Below are 27,154 nucleotides of genomic sequence, written 5' to 3'. Positions count from 1 at the left end.
AGACTATTAAATCATTTAGATTCTAAACGAAATATGCTTTATGCAGTTAAGAAAGGGAGGGAGTGATACTAATGTTGACTTAGAGGTATAGCAGGTAGTAGACTAAGTACTTAATATGCTTCATCTTCAAGAATCCTCATTACCCTATTTAATATTCTTTTTACAAGTGAGAAGAAGAGATTTGTCTGGCAGAGCATGAGACAAAATAGCAGGAGAGTTACTTGCCAGGTCTAATCTCCATGTTTAAATAATACCTTCACTTCTTTTACTTTCAAAGCGCATTCTTCTGGGAAGAGCCAAAACCAGGTCAGGGTCACACTCGCAGCAGGGGACCCTCATGTATTCTCCAGAATCTGTGAACTTTAGCTTTTATTCCACCTTCTTTACATACAGTGAGCAATAAAACAGTTCCCCAATTTTGTGCTCTGGGATCTCAGTATCTTTCACAAGATGACACAAGAATGATTATCCAGTTAAACTATTTCTTGAATGATGTTTATTCTAAAGTCTTGAAGGTATGTTCTTTGGGTTTTATTTTACTCTTCAGAAGTAGTTAAGTTAGCCTAGTGGTTAAGAGCAAGTTCTACAGTTAGAATGCCTGAGTTTATATTCCTGCTTTGCCTCTTAACCCTAGGCCAGTTACTTAAGCTTTCTGTGCCTTGGTTTCCTCATTTATAAAAATAGAATAATAATAGTGCTTACAGGGTTGTTATAAACATTAAAGGAAGTAATATGTGTTGAGTGCTATAACAGAACCTGCACAATAAGAGCCATATATAATATATAACAATAGCACAAGAATATGTTATGTTAGTAAGTAATATATATTTAGATGTTGTTACTTACATTTTAGTAATTATATGCAGGTGCCAGATTATATTAATGAATTGAGTCCACTGTAGAAATTTCTTGATATGTATTAGTAAGAAGCAGATAGCCAGATGGTCAATACTTTTCAATTATATTTATTTCAAAGAAATGGGTTTGATATTGGTTGCTTTCTCTGTTGTATTTTTAGGTATCTGATGTGTAGCCATGCAGAAGACCTACGTGCAAAAGCAGAATGGGAAGGCAAAGGGACAGCTTCCCGATCTAAACTATTGGACAAACTTCAGAGTAAGAGTCTTAATTTTTTATGTTTCTGTGTTTTCTCTTAGATTATGAATGGATACAGTGATCAATTAGGAAGACATATCTAGACATACTTTTATTGAGTGGTTAGAAGAGGGAGAATCTGTTTTTTCAGACTCTGTCATGGAGTCTAAGAAGCTAACCTCAGGAGTCAGTGAAAGGGCACTGGTCCCAGAACAGCCCTTCTTTCATTTGTATTATGTGGTGATGCCCCCCCTTAAGATTTTGTTTGGGGGAAAAGTGCTGTGTTTAGAGAAAAAAATATGTAAACCACAGTTTTAAGTCACAAGTGCTTTAAAGATTTTTATTTCAATAGTAAGGCCCAGGTTTCTTTAGGTAAATTGTTTTATTCTTCCCCCCCCATGTTATGTTTATTCTAGATTGTAATGTGGGTTTCATTTTTGCTGTATTTTTATGTAAAAGATGTTGTTCTTTCTGCAAATTATATGATTCTATAATTTTGATGTTGAGATGACAGTGACGATCCTAAGAATCACAAAGCCATGCATTTGGGGAGGTATAAGGCATTTAAGGACTGCAGTAGGTTGATACTGATATCAAAACACTAGTTACTCCCTGAATTCACACAGTATCTTTGACATTTGGAGTAATTTGTACTTGATCTTAGCCAAAAGGCCAAAAAGCGATTTTTAGAGCAGTTTGATGGGAACTAGAGCTTGACCTGTTGCAGCATTTTCCAAAATTTTGCTCTTTGTTAAGTGGAGATTTTACTTACACCTGGTCTCCTTCTGGTATATGATAATTATCTGATACTCTTTTCATTGTTGTCTTCTTTTTCTTCATTTTGTTGTTGTTTTTCCCCGCTTACCTCTCCCTGCCCCTAGAAAGTCCACATACAAAATAAACCCCTCCCACCCAAGTATATCCAATTCTATGAGCAACATAACTATTGCTGCTGACAAATATTGGTAAAGCTCACATATCACATAACCCAGAACTTCTCTATTTAAGGTGTAGATACTATTGGGGTAGGAACAAGTACAGCAGAAGATGAGCAAATGTCTTAAATAAAAGTTTACAGTTTATTATTATTTCTCTTTTTTAAAATATCTTCTATTAAAGCGTATTTACCACCATCAGTGATGCTTCCCCCACGGCGTTTACAGACTCTCCTGCGGCAGGCGGTGGAACTACAAAGGGATCGGTGCCTATATCACAATACCAAACTTGATAATAATCTAGATTCTGTGTCTCTGCTTATAGATCATGTTTGTAGTAGGTAAGAGGAAAACTTCTTATATTCTGAAATAGGCTAACATTTTACAAACTCAATGATGAACTTATTTTAGTTTTCTTTTTTAGAGTCTTGTCCTGTAGCTATATAACAGTTCATGTCTGACTTAACATTTGTTCACAAGTAAAGCTAGAACTATGAAAATTGAAAATTGTGAGAAATTTCTGTATGTTTATATAGTAACCATACCTTGAGAACTGAAGTTGGGAAGCCAGTTTTTCATTATCTATAGGTTTGGTTACTCGTTTTCTGTGTCTGACAATTTATGTCCCAAATTATTTACTGCACATAAAGATCATGGTAATACTTTTTTCTTAATGAAAGTTCTGCTTTTTAGTAGAAGATGGACTCTAAAAATGGTTAAAACAACAGCTATTATTAACTTATAGTTTTGGTTTTTTTACTGTCTCTACCCGTGTCCATAATTCAACTTGTAAGAATTCAGGCTTCTCTTTTGAAATTAGGAGTATTTTGAATAAAAATATACCTACTATATTCATAGTCTCTAAAATTAAAGTATAGCTTTATTTTGTTCTTGATGTTTTTATTGGTTTCTTTTTTAGACATAGTCTGTCTCTCTCGGCCCAGGATAGAGCGCAGTGGCACGATCATAGGCCACTGTATAGCCTTAGGCTCAAGTAAACCACTCACCTCAGCCTTCTGAGTAGCTAGGACTATATAGGCATGCGCTACCATGCCTGGCTAATTCTTAAATTTTTTTGTAGAGATGGGGTCTCTCGCCCCCACTGGTCTTAAATTTCTGGCCTCAAGCAATCAGTACGTCTGCCTTGGCCTCCCAAAGCACTGGGATTACAAGCATGAGCCTCTATGCTAGGCCTAAAGCATACCTTTAATTTTAAGATATCAAATAACAAATTGTGAAATATTTCAGACTTCAAGAATGAAGTAATTTGGATCTGATGAACCAAACAGAATAGAGAATAGCTGCAGTGCATGTGCTTAGTTGCTTTTACCAGTGATATCAAAGAACTAATGAAAATAATATAAATAAGAACAAAAGCATATTAAGTGTAAGGGCTTTGGAATAACGAGGAACTTCTGAATAACCATAAAAATTGTCTATATATGCATATTTCTACTGTGATTTAAAATAATTTTTTACATATGTATAAACCACTTTTGTAACTATTGAGTTTTTACCTCACTCTCCCTACTTGAAATACAGAAATAATAATTGTTTGAGATATTGGCCTTAAATTATTTAAAAGGATTATTTAATCTTAAAGTATTAAATTATTACTTGGTACCTATCTTAAATGTTCTACAAGAAAGTGATTAGAAATTTTTTCCCTTGTCCCCTTTTAAACTCTTTGATAATAGTCATTGACCCGCTTCTGAGGATTTTAAAATCTTTTTGTATAAAATTGAATAGAGGTAGGAAGAGATAATAGATTAAAAGGCTATATAGTTTCGTGGTTCATAGCTCCATTAGCAGATTTGAGAACAGTGTTAAAATTAAGACGCTTGTGAACCCAAATCTTTTTTTTTTGGTTCATAAATTTAAATATTTTGAAAGGTGGTGACTAGACATAATGGTTCAAGAGGTATCAGTAGGTTGGGAGCTTGCCCTCCTGTTTCGAAACTAAAATCTATGGGAACATGACCAAAGTGTTTTAACATGTACATCAGCACCTATGAAACTAAATGATGAAAAATACTTAATCTAACTTTTTCCAACCCTCAGATAAGGGACCAAGCTCTCATAAGCCGGTGTAGAAAAGCAGTCCAGAGTTTTACATAGGAATGAAAGCATCCTTTTTCTTCTTCTGAAATAACCATTGATTAGAAGGTCTTCTCTGTAATCTTAAAATGAAACCTTCACTCTGTGCTCCTAGTTACCTCTCTTTCTCTCTCCCTCCACTTTAGAGCTAACTTCTTGAAATCATTACCTACTACACATTCGCAATGTCTGTGTCCTTACTTTTCCTTCACTCTTCGTATTTCTGTAGTATTAGGACCTGTGTATCTAACGTAACGCCAGAATTGTTGATGTTGGTGAGAATACCTCTTTTACATTCAGTGGATATTTTCCAGCCTGTATCTTCACCTTACTATAGCACTGTACTACTGTATTGTGAAACTTTTCCTTTGACTTCTAAAACATTTTAGATTCTTAGTTTAACTCCTGGCTACTCCTTAGGCTTTTCTTCTTTAACTGTCCCTTTAAGAAATACAGTTCCAGGCTGGGTGCGGTGGCTCACTCCTGTAATCCCAGCATTTTGGGAGGCTGAGTCGGGTGGATCATCAAGTCAGGAGATCGAGACCATCCTGACTAACACGGTGAAACCCCATCTCTACTACAAATACAAAAAAATTAGCCAGACATGGTGGCACACGCCTGTAGTCCCAGCTACTCAGGAGGCCAAGGCAGGAGAATCGCTTGAACCTGGGAGGCAGAGGTTGCAGTGAGCAGAGATCACACCACTGCACTCCAGCCTGGGCGACAGAGCGAGACTCCGTCTCAAAAAAAAAAAAAAAGAAATATGTGTTCTAGAATTGTTTCTTCCCTCATCCTTAGGTTATACTTCCATGGTTCTAATGACAGCTAGATATAGGCCAGAGCTATAGAATTTATCTCCGAGCCTTAGACCTTAATACCACAATTTGGGTTCTCAAGTACATTAAACACAGCATGTTCGAAACAGAACTTCCTTTCCCTCTCACCTATTTTTACAAAATCTGCTTTTTCTTAAATTCCCTACCTCAGTGAAAAGCAGCCATCTACCCAGTTTTCCCAAACCAGAAAACTTGGAGTCAGCCTTAGTTTTTTACTGTAGAGATTTTAAAGCCACTAAGAATAATGTCACACATTACATTATATACACGGTCTTGAGAGTGAGTTGTGCCCTTTATTGCTAAACTGAGAAAATAGAATCTGAATTTAGTTATTTTTTAATTAAAAAAAATTGTTTTAAATTTTATTTGACACATGATCTTGCCCTGTAGCCCAAGTTGGAGTGCAGTGGTGCAATGATAGTTCACGGTAGCCTTGAACTCCTATCTCAGCCTCCTGAGTAGCTGGGGCTTCAGGCGTGGACCACCACACAGCTAATTGCAAAAAAATTGTTTGGCTTTGTTTTTGTGTTTTCATTGTTGTTTCATGGTGATGGAGTTGCTCACTGTGTTGCCCAGGCCAATCTCAAACTCCTGGCCTCAGGTGCTCCTCCCACCTCATCCTTCTGAAGGGCTAGGGTTACAGGTGTGAGCTGCCACACTGGGTCTGAACCTAAATTTAAGTCCTATTATTTATCTAAAAGTCTTCAAAAGAACAGTTGCTAATTGTTGTTACCTTCTTTACTCTTTTAGAGACTAGATTTTAGCATTGGAACTAGAAAACTATTTTCAGAAATTAAATCTTAGCTTTGAAATTACATAGGAGCTTTTTTCTGGAGAATAAAGAATTATGAATTATGACTTTTAAAAATATCCTGATGTACATTGAAAAGATTTATCAGATTGTATACAATTTCTAGGCAGGGCATGGTGGCTCACACCTGTATTCCCAGCACTTTGGGAGCCCAAGGTGGGGAGATCACTTGAGCCCAGGAGTTTGAGACCAGCCTGGGCAACATAGCAAGACCCTGTGTCTACTAAAAATACAAAAATTAGCCGGGTGTGGTGGCAGGCGCCTGTAATCCCAGCTGGTCAGGAGGCTGAGGCAGGAGAATTGCTTGAACCTGGGAGGCAGAGGTTGTCGTGAGCCAAGATCGTGCCACTGCATTCTAGCCTGGGTGACAAGCAAAACTCAGTCTCAAAAAAAATACAGCCCGGGCGCAGTGGCTCACACCTGTAATCCCAGCACTTTGAGAGGCCGAGGTGGCTGGATCACCTGAGGTCAGGAGTTCGAGACCAGCCTGGCCAACGTGATGAAACCCTGCCTCTACTAAAAATACAAAAAAATTAGCCGGGCATAGTGTGCGCACCTGTAATCCCAGCTATTGGGGAGGCTGAGGCAGAAGAATCATTTGAACCCAGGAGGCGGAGGTTGCAGTGAACAGAGATCACACCACTGCACTCCATCCTGAGCAACAGAGCAAGACTCCATCTCAAAAAAACAAAGATAAACATTAGAGGAGGAAAAAACTATTTCTGATACTGAAATTGCTTATTTGATTGGAATTTTGTCCAGCAGTGCCTTGGAAAATATGATTTTAAAATGGTATTTGGAAAGAAAACTGGTCTTGAAGTCAACCATAGGTCCAAATCTTAGTACAATTACTTACCAGTTTTATGACATCTAGTAAATTATTTGTCCTCTTTGAGCCTCGTGAAAATGGGGATAGTAGTACTTCCATGAGCAATATTATATGTAAAGTGCAGCATTTGGCACCTAGTAAGTGCTTAATAAATGTCAGCTAATATTGATTATTTTATCTAAAATCACACATGTAGAGTAGTAATATTAGAGCAATTTAATTTAAAAATCTGAAAGTTTAAAACAGCCTGCAAATACCCATGTGCTAAGGTAGATTGCCATGTGTACCAAGTAAAGAATGTTAATTTATTTTTACATGTATATTTTGTTTCAGACTGGTGAATTGACAAAATATAATTGTAAATTATTGATTGGGAAAAGAAGTAAGGAAGACCATGTTTCCAGATACACTTAAAGGTGTATCTGTTAATGTTTAAATAACATCGCTTTTTGGTGGGGGGGGGGATTGTCGTTATTGTTGTTTGAGACTGAGTCTCACTCTGTCACCCAGGCTGGAGTGGAGTGGCATGATCTTGGCTCACTGCAACCTCTGCCTCCCGGGTTCAAGCGGTTCTCCTGCCTCAGCTTCCTCAGTAGCTGAGACTACAGGCATGTGCCACCACACCCAACTAATTTTTGTGTTTTTAGTAGAGATGAGGTTTCACCATGTTGGCTAGGCCAGTCTCGAACTCCTGACCTCAGGTGATCCATCCGCCTTGACCTCCCAAAGTGCTGGGATTACAGGCGTGAGCCACTGTGCCCAGCCTAGTCAAATAATGTTTTTTATAATACAGAGAATTTATAAGGTAGAGTTGTTTTGTCTAAACAGTAGCCACTAACTACATGTATCCATTTAAATTCAAATGTAAAATAATTCAAATTAAATAAATCAAGTTCCTCCAGCTTACTGGCCATATTTTAAGTGTTCAGTAGCCACTTGTAGTGAGGGCTACCGTATTAGGTAGCACAGGTATATAGCATTTCCACTGTCACAGAAAGTTCTGTTGGACAGTGCTGATGTAGAGGTTGGAAAAGAATGGTTTTTTTAATGAGTGCTTAATGAAAATAGTCATTTAAGTTGGTAAACCGGATCATAAATCACAAAATTCTTTGCCCTTGATATATAATATTAGCTGCCATTTATGAGGTACTAGCTAAGTGTCAGATTCAGTCTAAATGGTTTATAGTCATTTTCGCTTCCTCTTACTTCATTTCATCCTTGTATAAGGAATTCTGTAAGGCAGATACCTTAATCTTTGTTTGATGGTTGGAAAAATTTAGATTTAGAGAGGTTAATTTAATATCTCAGAATCGTAGCTAAGTGACTGAGCCAAAATTTGAATCTAAGTCTGTCAGACTACTGCTCCCATTCTTAAGGTTTTGCTCTTAACTACTGCACTCCTTGCCATATATTGCACTTCTTCTGTGCCTCCCTGAAAATATTATTAATCACATTTAAGTATCTATTACATTCCAGAAATTTTAAATGTATTTCTAATTCTTACAAGAATTCTAAGAACTCTGTTAGGTAGATACTAATCTCCTTTTGTAGATGTGGGAACTCAAGCTGAGAGAGTTAAATGACTTGCCAAAGACATTAAAACTTGTGAGTGAGAAGGACCTAAACTCATTATCTGGAGGCTATTCTGATTTCGGTTTTGGTTTGTTTTTTGAAATGATTTCACTCCATCACCCAGGCTGGAGTGCAGTGATGCAGTCATAACTCACTGCAACCTCTTAACGCCCAGGCTCAAGCAGTACTTCCACCCCAGCCTCCCCAATAGCAAGTAAAAAAAATGTAGCTGGGCCTGGTGTCACGGGTCTGTGGTCCCAGCTACTCAGGAGGCTGAGGTGGGAGAGTCTCTTGACACCAGGCGGTCAAGGCTACAGTGATCTGTGATTGTGCTACTGTACAACAGTACAGAGCCTGGGCAACAGAGAGACCCTGTCTCAAAAAAAAAAAAAGAAAAAATTTTACAAATGCATTCATTTCTTCTTTTTAGTGATGTGATCTTCAAAGAAGTTTTGTCAGTTATGTAACCTTTTTTATTATTATTCTAATCTGTTTTGAAAGAATAATTTGTGGACCTCTTTGTTTTAGGAGGCAGTTCCCATGTTATACGCAGCAGATACTTACAGAGCATTGTAATGAAGTGTGGTTCTGTAAATTCTCTAATGATGGCACTAAACTAGCAACAGGATCAAAAGATACAACAGTTATCATATGGCAAGTTGATCCGGTATGTACCCCAATATGAGTGTTTATATTACAAAAGGGAATAATTTTGAATCTAATTCACTGATTACATATTTTTAAGTATACATATATCAACAGTATTATTTTCCAAGAGCATTTTTTGTCATCTTTATTTCTTACATCTTCGTGTGTTCTATAGATAATATTATTAACACTGTTGAGTGTTTATGTACTAATGATAATGTTAAATCTGTGTATGCATTATCTAATTTAATTTTCTGAAAAACTCTGTGAGGTGCTAACATCTGCATTCAGAGGAGGAAACTGAGGTAGAAGTCAAATGCTTTGACTCTCACAGCTAGTACATGACAAAGTTTGACTCAAATCCCAGAATACCTTGACTCCAAACAAACCCACTGCTATTAACATATGTGCCAATTTATATCTTTATTAATACTTGATTGAAAGATTAGGCCAGGCACGGTGGCTCATACCTGTAATCCCAGCTCTTTGGGAGGCCGAGGCAGGAGGATCACTTGAGCTCAAGAGTTCAAGACCAGCCTGGACAACATAGGGGAGAGTCTGTCATTACAAAAAATTAGCCAGGCATGGTGGTACACACCAGTCGCCCCAGCTACTTGAGAAGATGAGGTAGGAGGGATCACTTGAGCTCAGGAGGTGGAGGCTACAGTGAGCTCTGACCTTGATACTGTACACTCGAGCCTGAGCAACAGAGTGAGACCCTGTCTCAAAAAAAAAAAAGGGGGTGGGGAGAAGATTAATACAATATCCATTCTGTTCCAACCACAAGTTAGAAAAGACTCATTACTCTTTTGCCTTCTGAAGCCCATCATTATCTTGTATAATTTGTGGACCTTGATGTGTAAGCCTTTCTCCTTTGTTTTCCCATTGATATATATGAAAAGTATTTTATTCTGGATTTAAAATTCTGAGTTCCCTCTAAAATCAGTTAAGTGTTTGTTTATAACCAGATGACCTAAGGATTTGTTGTGGATAATAAGTATTTTCATTTATTTCAGCTAATTGAACAAGGGATCAAAGAAGCACATGACTCCAGATAGATTAAGGAACTATATTTGTTTTAGGAGTCATTCACCTAAAATAAATTTCTTTTCTTTTTTTTTTTTTTTTTGAGACAAAGTCTCACTCTTGTCCCTCAGGCTGGAGTGCAATGGCGCAATCTTGGCTCACTGCAACCTCTGCCTCCTAGGTTCAAGGGATTCTGCTGCCTCAGCCTCCCGAGTAGCTGGGATTACAGACGTCTGCCACCATGCCTGGCTAATTTTTGTGTTTTTGGTAGAGATAGGGTTTCACCATGTTGGCCAGGCTGGTCTCAGACTCCTAACCTCAGGTAATCCGCCCGCCTTGGCCTCCCAAAGTGCTGGGATTACAGGCATGAGACACTGTGCCCAGCCAAATAAACTTATTTTGAAGTTTAGAATTGAAATATGATATTAGCTCAGTATAAAGTTTTGGGCTCCTGTGTTGAGAAAAATAGAAAAAGGGAGCCATTCTGAGACAGTATCTCACTGTGTTACCCAGGCTGTAGTGCAGTGGGGTAATCTCGTCTCACTGCAACCTTCACCTCCCAGGTTCAAGAGATTCTTATGCCTTAGCCTCCCAAGTAGCTGGGACTACAGGCACGCACCATGACACCCAGCTAATTTTTGTATTTTTAAAGTAGAGACGGGGTTTCACCATGTTGGCCAGGCTGGTCTCGTACTCCTGACCGCAGCTAATCGCCGATCTTGACCTCCCAAAGTGCTGGGATTACAGGCGTGAGTCACCATTCCGAGCCTAACAGTTCTTTTTAGAAGAGAATTGAATTTGAGAGCATACACCAATGCTTGCATACCTACATATGCTACAAACAATGAAAGGTAAATAAGATACATTCTTTACCATAAAGCAGTGGTTCTTTACCTTTTTTTGGTACCACGTACCTCTTTGGCAGTTTGGCAAACCTATGGACTCTTTCTCAGAATGTGTTTAAATGCATAAACGAAGCACATAGTAAGGCCAAATATATGTTATGTATTCATTACTAAGGAAAGCCAATTATAGTGATACGTAGTTAACATAGTATAAAAACGTGTTTTTTATTTTTATTTAATGCTTTATTAATGCGTTAAATAATAAATTCTAGCAGCAGATGTAAGTACCAGAATTTTGAAGTAGTGATGAGCACACAAATATTTCAAGTATCTGCAACAACTATAATATATGAAAAGATTTAAGATTTCTTTTGTTAATGGAGTCACCTAATACCACCTAATTTAGTATACTAGCTAGTATACTACCCACCACTACCTAATATACTACCGTATGTAATTAGTAATATACCCAGTACTGCCTAGTACCTACCTTGTTACTTGCCTGCGTTAGAGAGTGAAGGAAGTCTACGGCCATACCACCCTGAACGCGCCCGATCTCGTCTGATCTCGGAAACTAAGCAGGGTCGGGCCTGGTTAGTACTTGGATGGGAGAGAGTGAAGGAAACACTAAATTTCAGGCTGTATTTAATAAAAATAGAGATGTATCTTTTTCCAATTTAAATTCATAGACCCCTGATTCTATCCCTGGACCCATTCTTGTTGATCTCAGGTTTAAAATTCCTGTGGAAAAAAATGTACAGTTTAAATGAAAACAAAATTCAATGAAATAAGCATGATACATAACAGATAATACATAAAGTATTATGAAAGCACAAGGAAGCTTTACAAGTCGAAATACCTCATGAGAGCCTTATTGTGCATCACACCGGTGGACAACAGGAAAGGGGCATTCTAGGAAGACAGGAAAACCTCTTACCCTCCTATCCCCCTCCAAAAGAAAATAATAAGATAATGGGATGAGTAATGACAGAGTGGGAGATTAGACTAGAAAAAGAGTTTGGGATCAAATCACAGCCTTTGCATACTAAGTTCTGTTTTCATTCACCAGTCATTTATTTGCATGATATCTGAAAAAGAAGGTAGTAATACCAAAACAGTGTTTTATTAAAGTTTTTCCTAGTAGCGGTGTATAAGAATCCCCCTTCGTTTAGCCAGTATTTATTAAACACCTGCTGTGTGCCAGGTCTTTTGCTATAGACAGACTAAGCACATGATAATACACCGTAATTTATAATGGGCACTACAGGAGCTCATAAAACAGAGCCTTACTGGAACAGGAAAGCTAAGGAAAGTAAGAAAAGTAAATATTGGGTGAAGAAGAGGTAAAGAACTGTTTAGGCAAAACCAGTTAGGTTAGGCCCTTGGGCAAAAGAAAACATAACATGGCATTTGGGTGGTTTGGGGGAAGAGTTTTAGGTACACTAGAGTTAAGGTTAATTAAGTAGCAGCCAGATCAGGGAGGAGCTTTTGTATTCTTTGCTAAGAGGTTTAGACTCTTATGCCAGTGTTTCCTAGAGTGTTATAGTGAGTCCTCTGGGACTGACTCTTTTAGTATGATGGTATTTTTGTAATGTCAAATACTGTCTGAAAAAATTATAAGAAAATGTATGTTCTTTTTGGCTGGGTGCTGTGGCTCACCCCTGTGATCTCAGCACTTTGGGAGGCCAAGGCAGGGAAGTCACCTGAGGTCAGGAGTTCAAGACCACTCTGGCCAACATGGTGAAACTCCATCTCTAGTAAAAATTTAAAAAAATTAGTCTGGCATGGTAGTATGTGCCTGTAGTCCCAGCTACTTTGGAGACTGAGGCAGGAGAATTGCTTGAACCTGGGAAGCAGAGGTCGCAGTGACTTGAGATCATGCCACTGCACTTAAGCCTAGGCGACAGATAAGACTCCATCTCAAAAATATATATATGTGTGTGTGTGTGTGTATGTATATATATAATTTGTGTATATATATGTATACGTGTATACGTACACATATATATATGCCCTTTTTGAACATGTGTGTGTATTTTTTTTTTTTTTTTTTTGAGACGGAGTCTCGCTCTGTCGCCCAGGCTGGAGTGCAGTGGCCAGATCTCAGCTCACTGCAAGCTCCGCCTCCCGGGTTTTACACCATTCTCCTGCCTCAGCCTCCCGAGTAGCTGGGACTACAGGCACCCACCACCTCGCCCGGCTAGTTTTTGTATTTTTTAGTAGAGATGGGGTTTCACCATGTTAGCCAGGATGGTCTCGATCTGCTGACCTCGTGATCCACCCGTCTCAGCCTCCCAAAGTGCTGGGATTACAGGCTTGAGCCACCGCGCCCGGCTATGTGTGTGTATTTTTTAATGTAGAGGAAAAAAATACATTTAAGAGAGCCTTAAAATTTGAGTTGATGTGATTCCAATGCCTACTTTCCTTTAACAGTTTTTCTTTGCCTAAAAAAGGTGAATTTTACCCATTCCCCCCAAAATCCAAGCAAAGTCATATAGGCTCCACGAACATGTTATTTCCACTTTGAATAAATTAGTGTAAAGGCACTGTACTAATGAAGATAGAGTATTAGTGTTTTTATTTTCAACTTTATCTTTTATAGGATTATATTTTTTTTCATTCATGAACATAAAACAGTTTTTGAGTTAAATATTTCTTTTTTTTTTAAAGACAGGGTCTCACTCTGTCACCCAGGCTGGAGTGCAGTGGTGCAATCTCGGCTCACTGCAACCTTCACCTCCTGGGTTCAAGCAATTATCCTGCCTCAGCCTCCTGAGTAGCTGGGATTACAGGCATGTGCCACCATGCCCGGCTAATTTTTGTATTTTTAGTAGAGACAGGGTTTCACCACATTGGCCAGGCTGGTCTCAAACTCCTGACCTCAAGCAGTTTGCCTGCCTTGACCTCCCAAAGTGCTGGGATTGCAGGCACGAGCCACCACACCTGGCTGAGTTAAATATTTCTAAAGGAGTTTGTCTTCAGTTTAAAAGCAAATCTTTGTGTTGATCTGGGGCAGTACTGTGAATGAAAATTTGTTCCTGGAAGATCTTGAGCTAGTCAGGAAGACTTGACTTGCTTAGTAAATTATTTCAACCACTTTGATCTAATGATACTACTGATATGATACAAATACCTCATGCCTCTTACCCACTTCCCAAAGAAGAATCAGAAGTAGTCGCATTGTTAACTATTGAATTTTGTCAAAACGATGGTGATTTGGAATAGATAATTGTATGAATGATAAACTTAGAATTCAGTGAAGAAACAGTAGCGTAAACAATCCATTTTGCAGTGACATTTCTCAGGAGGGGAGGAATCTCCAGCTTAATTTTATCAGACTAGTTCCCAACTTGTTTCAACTGCTTGTGGGTCATTCCATTGGGATTTCCCCCCGCCCGGCTCAGAGCTAAACTCAATCAATCTTAAGACTAAAGTCTAAAACTTATTGTTTCTTCCCACCTTTAGTCAAATTCTTACTTCCTCTATTTCTTGGAAACATCCATCCCTATCCCCTAAACCAGAAATCTGGAGGTTGTGTTTGAAGATTTCTTGTTATATTCTATCATGTCATTTTTATCTCCACAGTATCTTTGTTTTTTTTTAAACAGGTGTTTCACTATGTTGTCCAGGTCAGTCTTGAACTCCTGGACTCAAGCAGTCCTCCAGCCTCAGCTTCTCAAAGTACGGGTGTGAGCCATAGTGCCCAGCCCAAAATATCTTTTGATTCTGACCTGTTTTAGTCCTTAACATCTTACGTTAGGGCCTCATTTTTTGGGAACTGACTGTAAACTATGTATGGCTCGTTATGGTTCCATTGTCCCGTTATGGTTTCCTTATCCTGTGTCTTTCTTTCTGATTCATCTTCCACGTTGTTATCCTGGTTCCTAAAGCCAAATATCACACTTTATATTCCCTAGCTTACAAATTTTAAGTGGCTTTTCACACACAGGGAAAATGTAGCCCCTTAGCCTACAACAAACACATCAACTCTTTCAGCCTTGTCACTTGCCACGTCTACATTTGCACTTTACAGTTCAGCTTGCATAGCTTTCAATATGGGCTTTTAAGTGAGGCAGTCCAGATTCAGATCCCCATTGCACTACAAACAGGCATGTTTCTAACCTTTCTAAACCTTCATTTATTTCCCTATGAGAGAGGGGGTAATATTCTAGATCTGTGAGGATTAAATGAAATATTGTTTGTGAATGGTGCTAGTAGTGGTTAGCTAGTAGTGGTTAGCTTTGCTGGGTAGGATTGTAAAATGGTGCAACCACTTGGAAAACAGTTTGGCAGTTTCTCAAAATGTTAAACAGAGTTAGCATATGACCCAGAAATTCCACTCCTATGTATATACCCAAGAGAAATGGAAACATATGTCTACACAAAAACTCATACATATTCATAGCAGCATTATTCATAATAGCCAAAAAGTAGAGAAACAGTCCAAATGTTCATCAACTCAGGAATGGATAAACAAAATAATTATACTGTTAAATATTATTCAGCAATAAAAAGAGATTAAATACTAATGCATTCTATAACATGGATGAACCCTGAAAACATGCTAAGTGAAAGAAGCCAATTAAAAGAAACCATATCACGTATAAATCTATTTAGGTGAAACATCCAGAATAGGCAAATCTATAGAGACAGAGACAGAAAAGTAGTGGTTGCCAGGGGCTGCAGGGAGGGATATGGCAGCTGCTGATGGGTAGGAGGTTCCTTTGGGAAATGATGAGAATGTTCTAAAAATTTGATGGTGTGATGGTTGCACAACTCTGAATATACTAAAATATACTGAGTTGTATACTTTAAAAGGATGAATTTTATGGTAAGTTATATCTCAATGAAGTCGTTTAAAAATATGTAAGAGATAGCTCATTATACCCATCTGTTTTCAGTTGCCTTGAAAGCTTTCTAAGGTCAAATGCAATATATCTTTATACATATAGTAGAAATATAAATATATCTTTATATTTTCATCGAGTACACAATGACTTGTATATAGTAGATGCTTAATGGTGTAGTAGATGCTTAATAGATGTTGCAATGTGAATGAGTCTTTATGAAGCAAGCTGTTAAAGGGAAAATTGGTCTGAAAATTCCTCAGATTAAATTATCAAAGTACATCTTTGTAGCTATTTAAGTTCTTGCACCAGAAAACAATGACTTTAGTGATAGGAGTTAACTGAATTGTTTATTTTCCTTCCTAGGACACACACCTGCTAAAACTGCTTAAAACATTAGAAGGACATGCTTATGGCGTTTCTTATATTGCATGGAGTCCAGATGACAACTATCTTGTTGCTTGTGGCCCAGATGACTGCTCTGAGCTTTGGCTTTGGAATGTACAAGTGAGCGAGTTCCATCTTTGGTTTAGCTTTTAAATACAGCATAGTCATAATGTACATATTCATTATAACTTTATTGATTTATATAACAGAACCATTCAACCTAAATTACTATACTGTATCTCTTAGTTATTCAAGTGGAACCCAACTTTCCGGATTTATCGATTTAAATATTATGCTCAGTAATATATTTTTGAAAGAATGATAAGTAAGTGTTTTCAGGATATTTGGCTTTGTCCTGTGGAATTTATACTATTTACTGTGCTTCCTCAGAAAAGATTTATAATGGTTTCATAGTTTCACAGTTGTACACTAAAACTACCTTTGAAATGTAAAAGGTCAGCATTAAACCAGATTTTCCATTCTAATGGCAGTTGCACCATCTCCTTACCTATATTTTATATACTAAGCTAGTTTAGTGAAGCTAAATGATGTTTTCAGTACTTACTACTAAGGGCTTTATTGCTGGGTTTGTTCGTTCGTTTGTTTGTTTGTTTTTGAGACAGAGTCTTGCTCTGTTGCCCAGGCTGGAGTGCAGTGGCGCGATCTCAGCTCACTACAACCTCCACCTCCCAGGTTCAGGCGATTCTCCTGCCTCAGCCACCCAAGTAGTTGGGATTACAGGTGTCTGCCACCATGCCCGGCTAATTTTTGTATTTTTAGTAGAGATGGGGTTTCACCATGTTGGCCAGGCTGGTCTCAAACTCCTCACCTAAAGTGATCTGTCTACCTCGGCCTCCCAAAGTGTTAGGATTACAGGCGTGAGCCACCGCCCACCCATTGCTGTTTATATATGAAAATTTGAATTTGATGCAGGGTCCCATTTTAGGAAGAGTCAGCATTAGGTTCAGTTTGTTAGTTACAATTCATGTTTTAGAAATCCTGTAGTTATAATAGTAAGACTGCCTTGCTGGTCAGTCATTTCCTTGTTTCAGCTCCAGCTTTTTATTAAGAAAATTTTCAAATACTAAGAAAAGTTGAAATAAGACAATGATGATCTATGTGCCCACCACTGTAGGTTCAACAGTTGTTAACGTTTTGTGATATTTTGTTTGTACATACGTGCATAGAAACATGCATTTGTGGCTGGGCGTGGTGGCTCACGCCTATAATCCCAGCACTTTGGGAGGCCAAGGCGGGTGGATCACGAGGTCAGGAGTTCAAGACTAGCCTGGCCAAGATGGTGAAACCCCATCTCTACTAAAACTACAAAAAATTAGCAAGGGTGCTGGCAGGCACCTGTAATCCCAGCTACTTGGGAGGCTGAGGCAGGAGAATCACTTGAACCCAGGCAGCAGAAGTTACAGTGAGCCGGGATCGCACCACTGCACTCCAGCCTGGGTGACAGAGTGAGACTCCGTCTCAAAAAAAAAAAGAGAAATCTGCATTTGTACTTACACATATATACATATCTAAAACTTTTGAAAGTAAATTAGATACTTACCCTAAATACTTAAGCTTGTGTCTTTTAAAAAATAACATCCTACCTATTCAAACATTATGATATCTAAGAACATTAACTATAATTCTCTATTATCTAGTACTTATGATCAAAGTCCACGATTGTTCCCAAAATGTGTTTTATGCCATTTTTGTCAAATCAGCATTTAATCGATGTTGTATTTGTGATTGGGTTCAGGGAGGTGGCAGAACACAGAGTAGAATATTAAAATTGCTTTCCCTCAGTAAAACAGCTTGCAGTGAGTCTGACCTAGAAGATCAAAGAAAACTTTTTTTCATTAAAGCTTTCTTTTCACCTTCCAAAGGAGAAAGTATATAGTCTTAATCCTGTAATAGAAATTTAATGTAGAGTGCCTTTGTCGTCTTTCTTTGACCAATTTTGAATTTCTGAACAATTAAACTATGTTCTAACATAACTTTCATTGTGTAGTACTTTATATACTTAAACTTCTTCTAAAAGGGTGATCTTTTCATGAGTTTTTAGATTTCTTTAATCATTTCTTAAATTAGAAAAATTCTAATCTAGTAACCTCATGTACTCACTATTTGGAGCATAATAAGAGAAGACAAACCATTTCTGCCTTCAGAACTTAGTGTGTTAATGTATTTGTCAATAGAAAATGCCAAGAATTTAGCTATTGCTTGTATATTTGTGCTCTAAACTTTCAACTGTTTATATCAGTCAACCCAAAGGAGTAAATAGGGGAGACTAGTTAACAATTTAGGGGAAGGATTTATATTGCTGAACACTATTTTTCCAGTATAAGGGAGAACTGGTTTTCTGTTTTTGTGCCCTCTTTTAGTACTTGGCCCCATTTCCAAATCATACCCTTTGTTTTCACTCTCTTATTTCTACTTTTGATTACCCATTTCTCACAGGAGAACTATGCCCTTGTACCTTTTATTATTATACCAAGGGCAGCTATTATCTCTCAGATCCTATTTCTAATCCATGAACAAAATGGAATCAAGACTAGATTAAATGGTATGTGTATACCTTCTAAGTTGAGTAATTCAGAAAATGTAACAGGATGATACCTAACTATTGTAACCACTAAATGTTCTTTCTTAGAAATGCCATGGAATGGCTATGTTAAACAGTACAAAGGTTCTTCTTTCTAGTACTGTTCATTGAGATAAAGTTGTGTATCAGAAAAATGTTTTTTTCCTCTCTTCCTACCTTCCCTACTATATTGTGAGCATTTGAATATGAAATTCAACATAATTTATTTAGACTGCCCTTGGCCTACTTTATGGGCATAGTTTTTCTTTTTTTTTTTGAGACAGTCTCACTCTGTCACCCAGGCTGGAGTGCAGTGGCGTGATCTTAGCTCACTGCAACCTCCTCCACCTGGGTTCAAGTGATTCTCGTGCCTAAGCCTCTTGAATAGCTGGGATTACAGGCGTGCACCACCACATATGGGTACAGTTTTTTACTCAGTAATCATGTTCTTGAGGAATTGCTAATTGCATTAACTGCAGTTTTAGAATAAAATTTATAAAAAACTTTGGACTGAGAAGTGGAAGCTCAGAAGGAATAGGTATGTAGTCTTGGGCTTTTCATTATCTTGCTTGGGAAAAATTACGTGTTTTAGTTTATGAATATAATCGATTTGAGATGAGAGATTTATTGAAGTTTATCTCATATCTGCTCTTTGTGTTACCTATGCGAGACATTGTTCAACTCCTGGGTTTTTCTTCAAGTCCTTAATTTCTCTTCTGGGTGCTGTAGTCTCTTTTTTGTAGGGTCACTTAAAACAATTCATTACTTACAATGAACTGGAAAGGCCGGGCCCAGTGGCTCACGCCTGTAATCCCAGCACTTTGGGAGGCCGAGGCGGGCGGATCATGAGGTCAGGAGATCAAGACCCTGGTGAAACCCCGTCTCTACTAAAAATACAAAACATTAGCCGGGCATGGTGGCGGGTGCCTGTAGTCCCCAGCTACTCGGGAGGCTGAGGCAGGAGAATGGCGTGAACCCAGGAGGCAGAGCTTGCAGTGAGCCGAGATCATGCCACTGCACCCCGGCCTGGGCAACAGAGCAAGACTCTGTCTCAAAAAAAAGGAAAAAAAAAAAAAAAAAAGAATGAGCTAGCAAACCAGCCAGACATCCCAGTTACTTATTTTTTTTTTCTTCACATATTTCCTTTAGAGGGGTATCTTGAAGGTCATTTACAGTTTTATTTCCTTATAGACAGGAGAACTAAGGACAAAAATGAGCCAGTCTCATGAAGACAGTTTGACGAGTGTGGCTTGGAATCCAGATGGGAAGCGCTTTGTGACTGGAGGTCAGCGTGGGCAGTTCTATCAGTGTGTAAGTATTCAGTGCCTCCTTCCCAATGTCTGTTGGTTTAAAAGCAAATGTACTTTTGTTTAAACAATTTCCTTGACTCAGTATCTTATAAAATATACTCTATGGGCCAGGCATGGTGGCTTACACCTGTAATCCCAGCACTTTGGGAGGCCAAGCCAAGTGGATCACCTGAGATCAGGAATTCAAGACCAGTCTGGCCAACATGGTGAAACCCTGTCTCTACCAAAAATACAAAAATTAGCTGGGCATCGTGGTGGGCGCCTGTAATCCCAGCTACTTGGGAGACTGAGGCAGGAGAATCACTTGAACCCAGGAGGCGGAGGTTGCAGTGGGCCAAGATCACACCATTGCACTCCAGCCTGGGCAACAAGAGTGAAACTCTGTCTCAAAAAAATAAATAAGTAAAACAAAATATACTCTATGAACACCTACTTTGCCATCGTCCTAGACAAGCGCTGTCCAATAGAATTTTCTGGGTTATTTTTTCCTTTCTTTTAAACATTTCAAATATTTGTACAAAGTATAGACTTTGGGTTTAGTAGAACCAAAAAAAATGTGTTAATGCTGAACATTTTTGTTCTAATAAGCAAGTTTCTAATTTATAAGAATTGAAAAAATTTTTTTAAATTCTTTTGAGATTTTTGTAACCAAAAAAATGCTGAATTTTATGAGTAGACTCCCTTTAATTAATGTTTGAATAATAAAAGTGGTGACAAGTGCTACCAGAGAACTCTTCAATCTTTGTGTCAACTTCTAACAAGTAGCTGCCCTAATTATTTTGGATTGTTGGAATGATTAAAATAAGTTTTATGGCAAGGTAAACTTTATATCATAAGTATCATTTATATCATAAATCATAGTTTACCTTGCCATAAAACTTTATCTGTTACTTGCAGTATAGTGTCTAGAGTCTATGTCTCATGTTACAGACTCACATGGTTCCAGTATGCATGTCCAGACTTTTCCTTTTTTTTTTTTTTTTTTTAAGAGACAGGGTCTCCCTCTCTGCCGCCCATGCTAGAGTACAGTGGTGTGATCATGGCTCACTGCAGCCTCAAACTTCTGGGCTCAAATGATCCTCCCACCTTGGCTTCCTAACATGCTGGGATTACAGGCATGAGCTACCATACCCGACCCCAGATCAATTTTTTAAACTAAAAATAATAAGCCATTTAATTTAGCTAAAACAAGTTATCAGGTTCTTTTATTAAGTTCATTTGGAACACATGGATTTTGATGTTGTGTTATCTCAATATGGTTATAAATTGTTCTTTATTCCCTGCATGCAAGATGATCATGTATGTTTCTGCTGAGCTTGCTGCCCTATACTGGGTTAAGGTATCAAGATACAGGATTATCTAACTTATAAAATGGGAAGGGTAATTCCTCTCAGAACCTTGGATATTTAATGAGTTAATTACTGTAAGAGCTTTGATCTGTAGAGCACATTACAAATTTGGTAAATTTTTGAAAAATGTCATTAACAGATTCCTCCAGTCCGTATGAAGCCATAAAATGTTTTAGAAATCTTTTTCCATTTCGCAACTCCTAAATATTATAGGACAAATTCCAGTATAGTGAATTTTAAAGGAACGTTTAAATTATTTTCGAATAAAAGTAAGACCTTACTTGGAACTTAGGGACTGTTTCTTTCTTTGTATTATTTATGCATGGTGAGTTTTTGAAGGGAAGATAGAGCTACAGAGTGTCTTTCTGCTTTCCCTTAAGTATGGTTATAATGAAATTTGACCTATATTCAAATTTTCATGGTTAAAAACACTTTTAAAACAGTTAGGTTGAGATCAGTCTCAGAAAAAAAAAAAAAACCTGTTACTAAAAGATGCTGTGAAGGGAGTCTTTTGGTTCTTTATTTGCTTTCTGAGTGCTGTTGAGTAATGAAGTTAATAGTAGTATTTTCTTACTCAGGATTTAGATGGTAATCTCCTTGACTCCTGGGAAGGGGTAAGAGTGCAATGCCTTTGGTGCTTGAGTGACGGGAAGACTGTTCTGGCATCAGATACACACCAGCGAATTCGGGGCTATAACTTCGAGGACCTTACAGATAGGAACATGTAATTATTTTTTGTTTCCATTAAACAACAATTACCTGATTTATATTAAAATGTGTCGTGGAACTTGCCTTTTCACCGTTTTCATGTTTTTTGTTTTGGTTTGCTTGGTAATTTGGATTGGTGGTCACGTGGTACTTAGTAATCATTAACTCAGATTCATCTCAATTGAAGTATAGTATGTAATAGTGATTACAGGCAAAATTGTCATACTTAAGCTAGTACATCTTATATATTGATAATTTGAATGGCTTGACTCTTAATATGTTGTTTTTGACAAATTATTTTCTGGTTCCAGAGTACAAGAAGATCATCCTATTATGTCTTTTACTATTTCAAAAAATGGCCGATTAGCTTTGTTAAATGTAGCAACTCAGGTATGTTTATTAATATAATTTTCTGAAAAATTTGGCTTAGTACAAGTTTTATTTTCACTGTTATTTTCAGTGTATTTGTATTAACAAAATTTTCTACTTACCCTTAAATTTTATTGCATGTGTTTGATCCTTAAATGTGTATAATCAACCATAAATTTGTCAGAATATTGGTATTTCACATAATAGAAAATGAAGATATTTCATCAGGCAAAGGGACATTTACATATGCTTTTTAAAATTTGTTTGAATTGAGGTAGAGTAAATATCTGTGTTCTCCTTTGCCTGCAGGGAGTTCATTTATGGGACTTGCAAGACAGAGTTTTAGTAAGAAAGTATCAAGGTGTTACACAAGGGTTTTATACAATTCATTCGTGTTTTGGAGGCCATAATGAAGATTTCATCGCTAGTGGCAGTGAAGGTAAATTGTGTCCTTATCAGGTTACGTATGTTGATATTAAAGTCTGTAAATCTCAATTTGTGAAGGCAGTCACATCTCCAAGAAAATTCAAGGTAGTAAATTAAAATTCTTTTATTTATCCAATACATGGTTAATTTCTGTCTGTAATGACCTAAGCCCCCGTATTATCACAGATTGTTACATACTGTCATGTATTACTTTCTCCTTTTCTGTAATGACCTAAGCCCTCCATATTGTCACGGATCAGCAGTGCTTATTCTGACCATGTAGCAGAGTGTTTGGTGCATGTGTCGAATCAAGATTTAGTTAAATAATTATACTTTGATATGTTGACTTGTATTTTCATGGGACTGATGGTTTTTAAGGGTTGGTAGTGTCTGGAAAATCAAGGTTAATTATGATGTTCTACCTGAACTTGGACAGATTTAACTGTAGGTAGTTCTTCAGTTTTTCTTCAGTGGTCACCAGAGTTAATTTGAGTTTGATAATTCTTAAGATTTTAGGAAAGCTGAAATTAACTGAATTCTTCCTACTACTACCCTTTTGAATAAACTTGTTCTCTATTCTAAAAGTGTCAGTATTCCAGACAGGAATATGCCTAAAGCCACTCTGATGTAAAGTGTGAATTGTTTAGAAGATGCAAGCACAAATAAGTGAGGCAGTAATAAAATTTAGTGTACTTTTTAAGGTGATAGGAACTTAACTAGTTGCAAATTATTGCACATTTTTATTTAACACATTTTTCTTGAATACCCACTGTACAGTTCTAGGTACTATAAAAGCAAATTATTGAAGTCATCTTTTTTGGCCAGGCATGGTGGCATACACCTATAATCTCAACACTTTGGGAGGCCTAGATGGGAGTATTGCTTGAGGCCAGGAGTTCCAGACAAACCTGGACAACATGGCTAGACACTGTCTCTACAAAAAGTAAAAAATACATACTGAATCTGGTTTTATAAGATAGACCAAGGAATTAGATTATGTTATGTTCCATTTATTGTATAAGATGTTTACTGTTCCTGTCTTGACAAAAAACTGATCTCAGTAGATAAGCAGATCATAAAGTGCACATGAGGTTTTCCTTTAAGAATAAGGCATATTTAAGGATTGGGACAAAGAGAGACATTTAGAGATTTAGATTTTAACATCAAGCATATAAATTCATCTATTCCTTTCCTTTTCTTTACTATTCTTAAGTGCAGTGGCACGATCTTGATGCAACCTCCACCTCCTGGACTCAAGCAGTCTCTCCATCCTCAGCCCCTCAAGTAGCCCCAAGGAATTTTTGTAGAGATCGGGTTTCACTGTGTTGCCCAGGCTGGTCTCGAACTCCTGAGCTCAAGCAGTCCACCTGCCTCAGCCTCCTGAAGTGCTGGGATTACAGGCGTGAGCCACTGTGCCCAGCCTGAATTCATCAATTCTTTCTTTCCACCAAAAATCAGTGTCAGATGAGACTGGGAGGAAAGAAGAGTGATTTGTTAGGTAGCAATTGGGAATTTACTTTTTTCAGTCAGGAAAAATCTACTTCTAGATTCTCTATTGGCTTTTTGTTTTGTTTTGTTTGTCTGTTTTTAATATATCGTGGGAGATAATAGATACTAGTTTCTAATTAAATTTTCCTGTGGTCTAAATATGTTAAGCCTTCTTGCTTTTAAATTCCTCCTATTTATGAGATGTCTTCTCTCATGGTCTGTTCAATCCTGCTTCTGGTAGGTTTTCTTTCTCTTAATTATCTCTTAATTATGCCTAAGAATCCCGTACAGCTCTTTCTAAAAATATGTACCCTAGAGGTACTTAAAATTATGTATGGCTACCATTATCCCTAGAAAAGCCAAACTTTTTTTAAGCCCAAACTTACTTAGCACCAACCCTGATGACTACTATAATTAACTTCTGGTTTAGGGCTACATATTAGACCACTGTCAAGTACAGAGATTAGTCTTCTTATGACTCAAGTGATTTACAATGGTTTTGAAAATGTTTTGAACGTCAGTCAGATGTAGTGAGTATGTTATCTCCCAGGATGACCACAGTAATCCATTTGCCATTTATTTGTAAGGAATATATTTCATTGACCCTCCAAATCCCCAAATATGTAAGTGCCAGTATAAAATAGAGCAATTAAGAAACCTTTTCCCAAAAAAGCTGTACCACTACTCAAGCCTTTTCACTGTGCTGGCAATATGTAGAAAAACTGGACTTATTTTTTTACCTTTGCATAAGCAATAGATTTCTCAAATTGATACAGCAAACAGAGCTTGATGATAAAGCCTGTCATTTTGACCTTGATTACTTCAAATCCTGTTTTTCCTGCCTTTCAGCAAATATGCTTCTTGAATATATATTCACAAAAACATTTTCCTCCAAATAGAGAAATATTTCAGTTGCATTCACACTTTAACCCTGTGGTCCTTCTCTTTGTGGACCTCTTCAGTTTAGGAAGGAAATACAGCTAATCTGTCTTTACTTTTTTTCTCTCTCTCTAATTTCATTTCATGTAAGAAAAAAATTATTTTCAGAAATTATTGAGCAGCCGATACTTCTAAGAAGATAAATTCGGTTTTTTAATTGGTGCCTTTTAGCTTTTGCTTCACACATACACACACAAAAAGTTCAGATACAGTTCCAGCTTTTTATCTTCATGTCAGAAATGTTGAAGCTAAGGCACATCCTCTAAGGTTTCCATTGGCAGTACACCCACTGACAGTTTGCACACTGGCCACGTACTTAACTGATATATCATTAAGTTATACATCTTTCTAATTTGCCCTGGGATTCTGCCCTCTGTTCAAGAACTGTCGCCTGTTCTCAATCTCATGACAGTAATAAATGGTGTTTATTCCAAACACCTTTCCATATACAAATATATTTAATCCTTATAACAACATGATATGAAATTCATGCCCCCATTTACAGGTGAAGGGTTGTAAAGAGTGAGTAATTTGCCCAAAGTTGCCCAGCTAGTCAGTGTTGGAGGAAGGATACAATGTTGAGTAGTCTGATTCCAGAGCCCATACTCTCAACCAATACTCTATACTATGTGGCTAGTTTTTTGAAGATTAGTTTATTACAAAGAAACAAAGCTGTAGGGGATTTTGATTGTTGTGGTCACTTCATGAGATTATAGTCTACAAAGCCATATCATGATACAGATAAGGGACCATTGTCTACTCTCACTAGTAAGCTCTTGAGCAGGGCTGCTGGATGTGAATCCCAACTTTACCATTTACTAACTGTTAACCATGAGCAGACCACTTAACCATAACCTATGTTTCAATTACCATTAAAAAGAGGATAAGCAGGCTGGGCGCAGTAGCTCATGCCTGTAATCCCAGCACTTTGGGAGGCTGAGGTGGGCAAATCACGAGGTCAGGAGATGGAGACCATCCTGGCTAACACGGTGAAACCCCATCTCTACTAAAAATACAAAAAATTAACCAGGCATGGTGCCACGCGCCTATAATCCCAGCTACTCGGGAGGCTGAGGCAGGAGAATCGCCTGAACCCAGGAGGCAGAGGTTGCACTGAGCCGAGATCTCGCCACTGCGCTCCAGCCTGGGTGACGAGTGAAACTCCGTCTCAAAAAAAAAGATAAGCAGAATACTCATTTTATGGGATAGTGATGAATATTAAATAAAATGCAGTAAGTACTTGATACCTAGTACTTTGCAAGCACCCAATAAAGGTTTAGCTGTTGTCTTCATTTTTGCTTCATTATTCAATTTGGATACATTGCTTTTCTGTCACTTCCCATTTCCATAGAATTTATCACCATCTCTATCCTGGATTTGTTTATGTTCAAAGGCCATGATTTATAATTCTTCATTACTCATGTATTGACAGAATATTGCAGATAGTTTCTTTGTGTGTGACTTGATGAGAGCTGATCATCTTTTAACAGGAAAAAAGTGTATATTTAAATGTTTTTTCATAAGGTAACATGTTAAACTATTCGTGGTATATTTATTTTCCCCTTAAGTTCTAGTAAAGAGTCTTGTTCTGTGTGCAGTGAATGATAAATTTAAGATCAGTTAGTTGGTTTTATTAATGTAAAACTTTTCTCTGAATTACTATATGTTCAGATCACAAGGTTTACATCTGGCACAAACGTAGTGAACTGCCAATTGCGGAGCTGACAGGGCACACACGTACAGTAAACTGTGTGAGCTGGAACCCACAGATTCCATCCATGATGGCCAGCGCCTCAGATGATGGCACTGTTAGAATATGGGGACCAGCACCTTTTATAGACCACCAGAATATTGAAGGTAATACCATTGTATAATATTACTATGTTTTGTCCAAATGAAACGTTGCTTGGCTTATTACAAACTTAAAGCAGTTTTAAGTAGCAGTTTATTTAAAGTGTGGTATATGATTTCTCTCTTTTACATATTGTACCCTATCTCAGGCCACAGAATGAGTTTAAGTAATCTAAGAGCCAATAGTGTAGTGGTTGTTTTCGGG

At 37.6% G+C, this 27,154-nt stretch overlaps 1 protein-coding gene across 3 annotated transcripts in view; it reads left to right on the top strand.

Annotated features, from left to right (window-relative positions):
• Positions 1-27,154, top strand: part of WDR26 (WD repeat domain 26) — a 49,950-nt gene that overhangs the window by 14,463 nt on the left and 8,333 nt on the right. For 2 of the 3 annotated variants that reach the window (XM_023203653.3, XM_023203652.3), the window contains exons 5-13: positions 1,019-1,116; positions 2,215-2,371; positions 8,704-8,842; positions 15,908-16,048; positions 19,701-19,820; positions 21,747-21,892; positions 22,188-22,266; positions 22,555-22,684; positions 26,770-26,955. In XM_023203653.3, the coding sequence (XP_023059421.1) occupies positions 1,019-1,116; positions 2,215-2,371; positions 8,704-8,842; positions 15,908-16,048; positions 19,701-19,820; positions 21,747-21,892; positions 22,188-22,266; positions 22,555-22,684; positions 26,770-26,955 (1,196 nt within the window). The remainder of the gene's footprint in view (positions 1-1,018; positions 1,117-2,214; positions 2,372-8,703; positions 8,843-15,907; positions 16,049-19,700; positions 19,821-21,746; positions 21,893-22,187; positions 22,267-22,554; positions 22,685-26,769; positions 26,956-27,154) is intronic. The other variant, XM_023203654.3, reaches the window with a different exon arrangement.

This window comes from Piliocolobus tephrosceles, chromosome 1 (genome assembly GCF_002776525.5).
Source record: "Piliocolobus tephrosceles isolate RC106 chromosome 1, ASM277652v3, whole genome shotgun sequence".
Lineage (NCBI taxonomy): Eukaryota > Metazoa > Chordata > Mammalia > Primates > Cercopithecidae > Piliocolobus > Piliocolobus tephrosceles.
This window is presented reverse-complemented; position numbering and strand designations above follow the sequence as displayed.